At 42.0% G+C, this 10,282-nt stretch overlaps 1 protein-coding gene across 11 annotated transcripts in view; it reads left to right on the top strand.

Moving 5' to 3' along the window:
- Positions 1-373: 373 nt before the first annotated feature.
- DPP8 (dipeptidyl peptidase 8) overlaps positions 374-10,282 on the top strand; it is a 75,245-nt gene continuing 65,336 nt past the window's right edge. For 2 of the 11 annotated variants that reach the window (XR_008671647.2, XM_019010662.4), the window contains exons 1-3: positions 416-641; positions 2,345-2,480; positions 5,596-5,865. Coding sequence is in view for 10 of the 11 variants with exons in the window: in XM_019010662.4 (XP_018866207.2) it covers positions 2,444-2,480; positions 5,596-5,865 (307 nt within the window). In the remaining variant the exon portion in view is untranslated. Of the gene's footprint in view, positions 922-2,344; positions 2,481-5,595; positions 5,866-10,282 lie in introns of all 11 variants that reach the window. The other 9 variants (XM_063698622.1, XM_055362623.2, XM_063698621.1 and 6 more) reach the window with 7 other exon arrangements.

Genomic DNA, 10,282 nt, shown 5'->3' with positions numbered 1-10,282 from the left:
ATTAGAGCCAAGTTTCGGACTCCAGGTTCAGATTTCTTTCCACCACAACGAGACGCTTAGATCTCCAAGGCCCTAGTCTCTTTCCTCAATATCATCTCGTTGAAAAGGGGAGGGATTTACCCTGGTTTGCTCCCAGCGTCTAAGGCTCTCTCTGCCTGGCACATGGACAGGAATTTTGTCTATTTTGAGCAGGCACTCAATATATATTATTTATTGACTACAGACGCGCCACATTTTGCCCTGTGACTTTCAGCAAGTCGCTGTTCCTTTCTGGATTTCATCTCTACCCCCTGCTCGGCCCAGTCTCCACCCCGCGCCTCCTTGGCTCCTCCGGCCACTAGATTGCGCTGTGGTGTTGGACCCCACCCAGCAGACAGCGGCGCCCTTCTTGGCCCGGCTGCGCCTTCGCCAGTCGGAAAGCGGATCGCAACGAACCGGAAGTGCTAAAGCCTCCGAGGCCAAGGCCGCTGCTACTGCTGCCGCTACTTCTTAGTGCCGCGTTCGCCGCCTGGGTTGTCACCGGCGCCGCCGCCGAGGAAGCCACTGCAACCAGGACCGGAGTGGAGGCGGCGCAGCATGAAGCGGCGCAGGCCCGCTCCATAGCGCACGTCGGGACGGTCCGGGCGGGGCCAGGGGGGAAGGTGCAGTATCCGCCCCCCTCTCCTTCTCCTGCGCCGGCGAGGCCTGGGCCACGGCTCACCAGGCCCTTTCCGCCTCAAGGAGGGACTGCTCGGCGCGTTCTCAGGGTCAGCGCGCTTTGCGGTTTACCCGGCGCGCCGCCTTGCCCAGTGCAGAGCTGGTGGTGCCCTACCCCCCTCCCCCCCACTTGCCGGAAGAGGAAGCCAAGGCTCTGAGATTCCGAGTCAACCACCGTTCACTGGGCGCCCCTTGAGCTCTGAGCGCTGGCCTCCTGACTTCCACGTCCGTTATCTTAATTGAGTCTCGCTGGGGTTGGGAGGCCGGGTATTGTCAGCGCTTACAGATGAGGAAACGGAAGCCCACAGAGGCGAAGGGATTTTCCTTAAGTCCGACTTGGCAGATGGGCTTCGGCCTCAGATTTTCTGGTTTCTCAGCTGGTGGTCTTTTTTCTCTCCTGCCTCATGCTAGGTCGATTCCCTCCCTGCTCACTGCCCCCTCCCATTCTGTTCCACCCGCTCGCAGCAGGACACTTTCCTTTCCTGCCACACCTGTCTTCTCACACACTTTTCTTCTAAGACTTGGCATTCCTCCCATCTCTCTTCTCAATATTCTCTGCTATGCCTCTCCTCTTGTTCCTCATTCATAGTTTTTCAAGGTCTTTGCCCCCTCTGTGCTATTGAATCTCTCAACTAGGTGTGGACCCTAAAGAATGAGATAGCTAGGCTTCAGTGAGGCTTTAGGTGTTTAAGTGGACGGCTGTTTGGCCCTTGAGTTAAAAATTAAGGAATTTCACTTGAGTGGATCCAAACTCAAGAGTCCTAAAGCTATTTTCTGAGTCAACATGCTCTATTTCTGAGTGAGGGGCTTAGTGCTATGAGGTGTCTTGACATCTTAGTCCATTGTTGCTGTGCTGGCATAACCTCGCTGTTTTTCCTGCACTTGCCACTTAGCTTTTCCCACCCCATCCCTTCATCACCTACTTGGGCTATGGGAGCCCAAAATTAAACTTACAGAGTAACAGATGTAATAGCAGACCTTCCTTTTTTTTTTTTTCCTAAGCCAGAATTTCAACAAGTTTAATGCTTCTTTTTCCAGAAAAGTTACCTATTTAAATTATTCTCAGAGTAATGCAGCAAGAAAAAAAGCGAAAATGGAATGCACTTAAGATGAATAGAAAATTGTTTATCTCGTGAAAAGTCTTAAGTTATTAAATTCAAGTTAATTCCCTTTCTGCAAAAATGGCCTGTAACTCTTACTGGTTATCCTCCTGAGTTAATTCTATCTCCATCCAGCTTGATATGACATTATTATGTAAAAGAGGAACAGGAATAGGCACATAAAAATAAATTTTATTAATCATATGCCGTTTTTGATGATTTGCAATAGTCACTGAGTAACTTCACATCTGTATGCCTTTTGTAACTTTTTAAAGCCTTTCCATGGTTTTCCTTTGTCTGGACACCAAAGTTTACTATGTTAGGATATTCTTTTGACTATATTGGGCTACACATCTCTGAAATAAAATAATTCTTGAATTCTGATAACATAAAATGCAGATACAAAATAATGTAGGCATTATATATTGCCCCAAAAAGTGATATTTTGGTATCAGTTTTAACTACTATTTTGGGGCTTCTCTTTTTGGCCACATATGGTCCATCTTAATGATCAAAGTCTTATCTTATTTCATTATCCTGGTGAGCAGGCTTTGATGGTGAGGAAAGGAAAGATTCCTGTGAGAAGAGCAGGATGAGCAGAGGGATTCTATGCTTGAAGTCGAGTCACTTGAAAAAGATCTCTTTGAATGTGGAAGAGATCTGAGCAGATGAAAATAAAATCAGGTAGGCACCAGGGAAACTAATTAAGTGACGAGGTAGGTGGGGCAGTGAAATATATGCACTGTGCTGAGAAGGTACACTGACCCTATTTTCCTATTTTTGACATTAGAAAATTCAGGTCACCTATTTTGAGAATGTGTTTGTATATAATCAGGAATTAAGTCATTTACCAAACATCTGCACAGATTACCAATATTATATAATATCAGGTATATTTTAGAAATGCAGGATGGACATTTGCTGTGAACTTACAGAATAGGAGACCATCATTTGGACTGTACAATGTTTGTACATGTACACGCAAGTATGCATGTGTATGCATAGAGTGTCCAGGGCTTAGTACGATTCAGGAATACCAGATAATTTAAATGTAAGCTAATGTACATTTTACATAAGAAAGATGTGACGTGAATGATAAGAAGCTGGGCATGGCCAGGCGCGGTGACTCACACCTATAATCCCAGCCTGTACAACATAGTGAGACCCCCATCTCTACAAAAAAGTTTTAAAAAATTAGCCAGGCATGGTGATGCATTCCTGTGGTCTTAGCTGCTCAGGAGGCTGAGGCGTAAGGATCCTCTGATTCCAGGAGTTCAAGGCTGTACCACTGCACTGCAGCTTGGGCAACAGTGAGACTTGTCTAAAAAAAATAAACTGGACAGTAAGGCTTGGGAGGAGTTCTTTCTGTTGAGCTTCCCTATTCTGTTCCCCAGCCCTATTCTTGCAAGCACTAGTTTGCAGGTGAACTTCCAAACATAACACGAGAAGTTGAGAAAAATGAGCCCAATTTGTATAGGTTCTTTTCTCATTTGTCCCTCAGTCCGTTAGATATAAAACTGGGTCCGTTGGCCGGGCACGGTGGCTCCCACCTGTAATCCCAGCACTTTGGGAGGCCAAGGCGGGTGGATCATAAGGTGAGGAGTTCAAGACCAGCCTGGCCAAGATGGTGAAACCCCGTCTCTACTAAAAAATACAAAAATTAACTGGGCACGATGGCGGGTGCCTGTAATCCCAACTACTCGGGAGGCTGAGGCAGGAGAATTGCTTGAACCTGGGAGGCAGAGTTTGCAGTGAGCCGAGATCTCATGCCACTGCACTCTAGCCTGGGTGACAGAGCAAGACTCTGCCTCAAAACAAAACAAAAACAGCAACAACAACAAAACTGGTTCCGTTGACATTTGGTAGAAAGTAGGCCTCCACTAGCTAGCTTTTATTAGGGCAAGTAAACAACATACGATAGTATATAACCACCACAGTCTTATACTGTCAGTAAATATCAGTGTGCTGGATACTCCTTGAACTAAATGACTTAATTCCCTGCCAAGCTGTTTTGGATTTTAGTCATTGAAAGTGAATGCTCACTTGTTACAATGATACAAGCATACCTGGTAACTGTCTAATAGGTTTTCTGGCCACTTTGTTACTGTTATATTGAAAATGGTAACATAGGTAACTGTAGCATGAAAAAAGACAAAATAAGCTGCACACACACTTCATTCAGTTCTTTGGCATGCCAGTAACGTGTGCTTAATGGACTAATTCACAATCCATACCTGCTAATAGCTTTTAGTCTGTGATAGTTACTATGAATTTATGTTAGCCTTCAAATTTGGGCTTTAAAAAAGATATATTAAATGTACAGCTTTGTATTTATTATTATAGAAGTAGTTAATAATTATGTTAAGTTTGGTTGCATAAATGCAATTTAGTTTATCTCCCAAGTCCACATGTCTTTGACATTTATTAGTTCAAAAAGAGTAGATTGCCCAGAATTTTTATGTTCCTTTTTGGCAGTGTCATGAATAATATATGTTGGAATACACACTGGTTTATGATAACACTTTTTGTTATTTGGTACTTCGCTCATGTTAAATGTTGGAAAAGATAAAGGAGAAATGCAACTTCTGGATTTGTGAAATAAGAATAAACATTAGCAGATGAGACATTAACAAACACTATTTAGGGGTTGAACCGGTAAACCCCAGTTCATACTTTTTGTCAAAATACTGTTGGTACAAATATTAAATGCTTTCTGTATCAACTACTTCAGCTAATTAAAGCCACTTTAAGATAGTATCTTTTTTTCCTGCCATTTAATCGGTATATGTTGTATGATTGGTAAGAATAGTCATGTAAGTTTCCTTAAAATACAGAGTCACCACGCTGGGCGTGGTGGCTCATGCCTGTAATCCCGGCACTTTGGGAGGCCGAGGCGGGCGGATCACAAGGTCAGGAGATCAAGACCATCCTGGCTAACACAGTGAAACCCCATCTCTACTAAAAATACAAAAAATTAGCCGGGCGTTGTGGTGCATGCCTGTAATCCCAGCTACTGGGGAGGCTAAGGCAGGAGAATGGCGTGAACCTGGGAGGCGGAGCTTGCAAAGAGCCAAGATTGTGCCACCGCACTCCAGTCTGGGTAACAGAGCGAGACTCCGTCTCAAAAAAAAAAAAAAAAAAAAAATGTAGGGTCACCACAAATGATCATGATAGTGATGTCTAGCAAGAGCAGAAGACTCAGAAATGCATCAGCCAGTTAAGTGTTTTGTTTGGCTTTCCATTTAAAAGGAAACAATATATTATCTTGGGTAAGTACCCTAGGAAGTTTATTACATGCACGTTATTTTTGACAATTTTATTACCGTTCTCATTTGTTGTGGTTATTTCTGTTAGCTGAAAAAAATCCACACTTACCAAATGTGTTACTTTTTAAAATGCAAAACACTTAGCTTCCTTGGCAGAGTTAGCTTCACTATTGACATGCTCTTGGGTGGAGCATAGCAGCCAACTGGCAAATGGCCTGTTTCCTTCCAGTGTGGGAAAGAAAAGGGAGTTTTGGCAAGAAATACCTAAGGAGAGCCTTTTATAAAAGCTACCAAAGGGATTTATAGGCACTGTGAAGTAGACCTGACCTCAATTTTTTTTTAATTTCATTTTTAAACTGAACACAGAGAAGGGAGAGCTGTTGCTTTTCTTACTAGGTTTCATTGCAGCTGTGCTAAAAAGCATTTTTTTCTTGTCCTCCCCACTCCCCCGCTTTTTTTTTGACCCTATCAGAGAATCATTCTGATAATAGAAGACAGACCTGTGAACAGCTTCATGTGCCTTGTTTTTCTAGGAAAATGCAACATGGCAGCAGCAATGGAAACAGAACAGCTGGGTGTTGAGATATTTGAAACTGCGGACTGTGAGGAGAATATTGAATCACAGGATCGGCCTAAATTGGAGCCTTTTTATGTTGAGCGGTATTCCTGGAGTCAGCTTAAAAAGCTGCTTGCTGATACCAGAAAATATCATGGCTACATGATGGCTAAGGCACCACATGATTTCATGTTTGTGAAGAGGAATGATCCAGATGGACCTCATTCAGACAGAATCTATTACCTTGGTGAGTACAAAGTTGTAGTTTCTGAGAGAAAATGATCTCTTAAGTCAAACTTAAAGTCTAGGTATAATTGACACTCAAAAGTTTGATGAATAAATAAATCAGTGACTTTTGGTTTCATTAAAGAAAACCTATAATTTGAAGAATTCGATTTTGTTGTATCGCATTAACTTTATTTTTACTTTTAGGTAACAAGTCATTAATTGATCATGATTGTTTTTCAAAATCGAAGATGCCAGAAATTGCTTCTTCCTAAAGCTAGCTTGAAATGCCTTTCTTTAGAGGGTCTGATTAGGAAAACAAACAATAAAACCATTAGTTTGTTCCCACTCAACAGCTGCTGCTTTTGTTTTTTTAATCCAAGGCTGTTTTTGGTCTCTTCTTCCTGAATCCATTCACTCCAGATTTAATGTCTGCCTATATTAAATATGTTAATCTACTGATTTACTTTCTTGTTTGTTAAATTTTTAAAGGTAGGTTCCTTCCCCTCCTCCAAAATTTTTCCAATATAAATTTTATTCGTTTATGTGAATGTGTGTGTATATGTGTTTTATTTATTTGTGTGTGTGTGTGGTGTGTGTATGTATGTGTGTATGGAGATATTAAAGATGTTGTCTGCATGAGTTCATGTCATAATTATAGTTTTTTTTTTTTTTTTTGAGACAGGGTCTCACTCTGTCACCCAGGTTGGAGTGCAGTGGCACACTAATGGCTCACTGCAGCCTTGACCTCCCAGGCTCAAACAATCCTCCCAAGCTGGGACTACAGGTGCACGCCACCACGGCCAGCTAATGTTTTGTTGTTTTGTTTTGTTTTTTTATAGAGATGGAGTTTTGCCATGTTGCTGAAGCTGGGATTCATTTTTTTTTAAAAACTTCGTTAACATTCCATTATATAATTGTGCCATATTTTACTTAACCAGACCTCTAATAATGGTCACACGCTGCCACAACCAGCTAATTTTTTGAATTTTTTGGTAGAGATGGAGTTTTGCCATGTTGCTCAGGCTAAGATTCTTTCTTTTTTTAACAACTCAGAATATTCCATTATATAATTGTGCCATATTTTACTTAACCAGACCTCCAGTAATGGCATTTAGGTTTTTCTAATCTGTTGTTACAAAAGATGAGGAAGTGAATATCACTGTATTAGATCATTTTGCACATGTATGAGTATACCTGTAGAACTAATTCCTAAGAGTGGAAGTACTGGGAAAAAGGGTATATATATTTTGAATTTTGATTGATATTACTGAACTCCCCTTTCAAAGAGGTTATAGAGTGTATACTACCATGATATTATCTCCGATTATCTATTTCTCCATGCATACACCAGTAGTGAGTAATTAAACTTTTTGATCTTTCCCAGTCAGATTAGCAAACAGCAGTTTCTCATTGTTTTTATTTTATTTCTCTTATGAGTGAGGTTGAGCATCATTTCACATGCTTAAAAAGCCGTTTGTGGCTGGGCGTAGTGGTACACACCTGTATTCCCAGCACTTTGGGAGGCTGTGGCTGGCGGATCACTTGAGGTCAGGAGTTTGAGACCAGCCTCACCAACATGGTGAAACCGCATCTCTACTAAAAATGCAAAAATTAGTCAGGCGTAGTAGTACACACTTGTAATCCCAGCTACTTGGGAGGCTGAGGCAGGAGAATTGCTTGATCCTGGGAGGTGGAGGTTGCAGTGAGCTGAGATGGTGCCACTGCACTCCAGCCTGGATGACAGAGCGAGACTTGGTCTCAAGTAAAGAAAAAAAAAAGCCATTTGTATTTCTTTTCTGTACATTCACAGTCTATAATCTTTGGTTTTTTAATTGGGTTGGGTTTCTTTTTTATTTTTTAAAGTTCTTTTTCCACCCAACCCCTGAAGAGGGTTTCTTTTTCTTAATGATTTGAAGCCTTTTATATAGTAAGTGAATTAATCCTTTGTGGGATTGTCCCAAGTTTGCTTATTTTTTAAATTAATTATTAATTATTATTATTTTTTGAGACAGGGTCTCAGTCTTCTAGGCTGGAGTACAGTGGCATGATCTTGGCTCACTGCATCCTTGACCTCCCAGGCTGAAGTGATCCTCCCGCCTCAATCCCCCAAGTGGCTGGGCCTACAGGCGTGTGCCACCATGCCCAGCTAATTTGTGTATTTTTTTTTGTAGAGACGGGTTTCGCCATGTTGTCCAGGCTGATCTGGAACTCCTGAGCTCCAGCAATCTGCCTGCCTCAGCTAGGATTACAGGCGTGAGCCACCGCACCTGGCCTTTTTTTTTTTTTTTTTTTGAGATGGCGGTCTCACTCTGTTGTCCAGGCTGGAGTGCAGTGGTGTGATCCTGGCTAACTGCAACCTCCTCCTCCCAGGCTTAAGCCATCCTCCCATCTCAGCCTCCCAAGTAGCTGGGACTATAGGCACACACCACTATGCCCAGCTAATTTTTGTATTTTTGGTAGAGATTGGGTTTCACCATGTTGCTCAGGCTCATCTCAAACTCCTGAGCTCAAGCTATCTACCCACCTCAGCCTCCCAGAGTGCTGGAATTGCAGACGTGAGCCACTACACCTGGCCAGAAATCTTTTCTTTTATAAGAAATACATTTTTGAGAGCCCTTATTCCAAATGTATGCTTAGAAGAAGCTCTATTATTTAGTAACAAGCATTTCGTTACATTAACATTTTACTTCATCACATGCTTAATTTTGCCTCTTGTTCTTTGTCATGCTATCCTAAAGAGAAACAAGACTCATTGATACTGTTGCCTGAAGACATGGGCCCAAAATTACTGCTGTAGCTCTAAAGACCAATAAATACCATTAGGAAAGAATGAGAAAAGCCCATTTGTGCTTATGTCAGAACATAGAATGTGCTGGGGAAATTTTTACTGGTCATGGATAAAGCCAAGGCAGACATTATGGAACTAGGAGCATATAGGGAGGGGCAACTGAAATGATTGTGGGGGAATGGCTGTTACTGAGGAGAGAAGAAAACCAGTTTTGTCTTTTTGTTTTAATATTTGAAGACTGAAGGCTCTTAGAAGGATCACATTTTGTAAAATTGTGAATGGTATTGATAGGTGACCACAGTCTTAAGAATTCTATAGCAAAGCAACTTGGGAATCTACAAAGTAGATTTTACACAAAATTGAGTGCTGAAGTAAATGTCAACTGATATATAACTTTTTACTCCAAAGGCAACATAAACTAATCAGAAAAATAAGAGGATAAAAAAAGATGTGGTTATTTGGGGGCTTATCCTCAACATTTGCAAGGGTTAGCATGGGAGTTATCATAAATACCTTTCCCGAGGCTACCTTCTGCTGGCATTAATAATTCAAAAACATAGGTTGAGGATCTCTTTCACCCAGGAGATTTCTTGTTATTTCTGTGTGATTTATTTTTTCCTTCCTTCACTCCTCCAGCTTTTTGGAAGCAATACCCCCTTTTTTGTTTTGAGATGGAGTTTTGCCCTTGTTGCCCAGGCTGGAGTGCAGTGGCGTGATCTCGGTTTATTGCAACCTCTGCCTCCCGGGTTCAAGTGATTCTCCTGCCTCAGCCTCCCGAGTAGCTGGGAATACAGGCATGTGCCACCACGCCCGGCTAATTTTGTATTTTTAGTAGAGGCAGGGTTTCTCCATGTTGGTCAGGCTGGTCTCGAGCTCCCAACCTCAGGTAATCCGCCCACCTCAGCCTCCCAAAGTGCTGTGATTACAGGTGTGAGCCACCGCGGCTGGCCAGTAATACCTTTTTAGAATAGAAAGGCTTTGTTTTACCTTATGTTTTCTTTGGTTCATATCTTCATAACCATAGTGTGTTTTTGTCAATCTTTTATATGTAACTCACTCTACACTGCTGTGACCTTCCCATCCAGTTATCACATGATTTTGCAGAAGAGATTTGGCTTCTACTTAATTTAGACCTTTTTCCTTTGCCCTTCCCCAATAAAGGACAAAGAGATTTTCAGCAGATCAGTTGCCAGATTCTGTGTTGTTTTAATATTAGTATAGTTTTATTGGAAACCCTAAAGGTCTTATTAATGATTATAGTTACAGAACTTTTTTTTTTTTTGAGACAGAGTCTTGCTCTGTTGCCCAGGCCAGAGTGCAGTGGTGTGATCTCGGCTCACTGCAATCTCCGTCTCCTGGGTTCAAGCAATTCTCCTGCCTCAGCCACCCAAATAGCTGGGATTACAGGCACGTGCCACCACGCCCAGCTAATTTTTTTGTATTTTTGGTACAGACGAGGTTTCATCATGTTGGCCAGGCTGGTCTCAAACTCCTGATCTCAAATGATCCGCCTGCCTCGGGCTCCCAAAGTGCTGGGACTACAAGCATGAGCCACCACGCCCAGCCTACAGAACTTTTATAATGAATAAAAACTAGAATTCAGTTAGATCTATGTGTTTCCAATTAAGCACTTTAAATGTTTCAGAAA

Source organism: Gorilla gorilla, chromosome 16 (assembly GCF_029281585.2).
Source record: "Gorilla gorilla gorilla isolate KB3781 chromosome 16, NHGRI_mGorGor1-v2.1_pri, whole genome shotgun sequence".
Taxonomy (NCBI): domain Eukaryota; kingdom Metazoa; phylum Chordata; class Mammalia; order Primates; family Hominidae; genus Gorilla; species Gorilla gorilla.
Note: the sequence above shows the minus strand (reverse complement) of the source record. Positions and strands in the feature narration are given on the sequence as shown.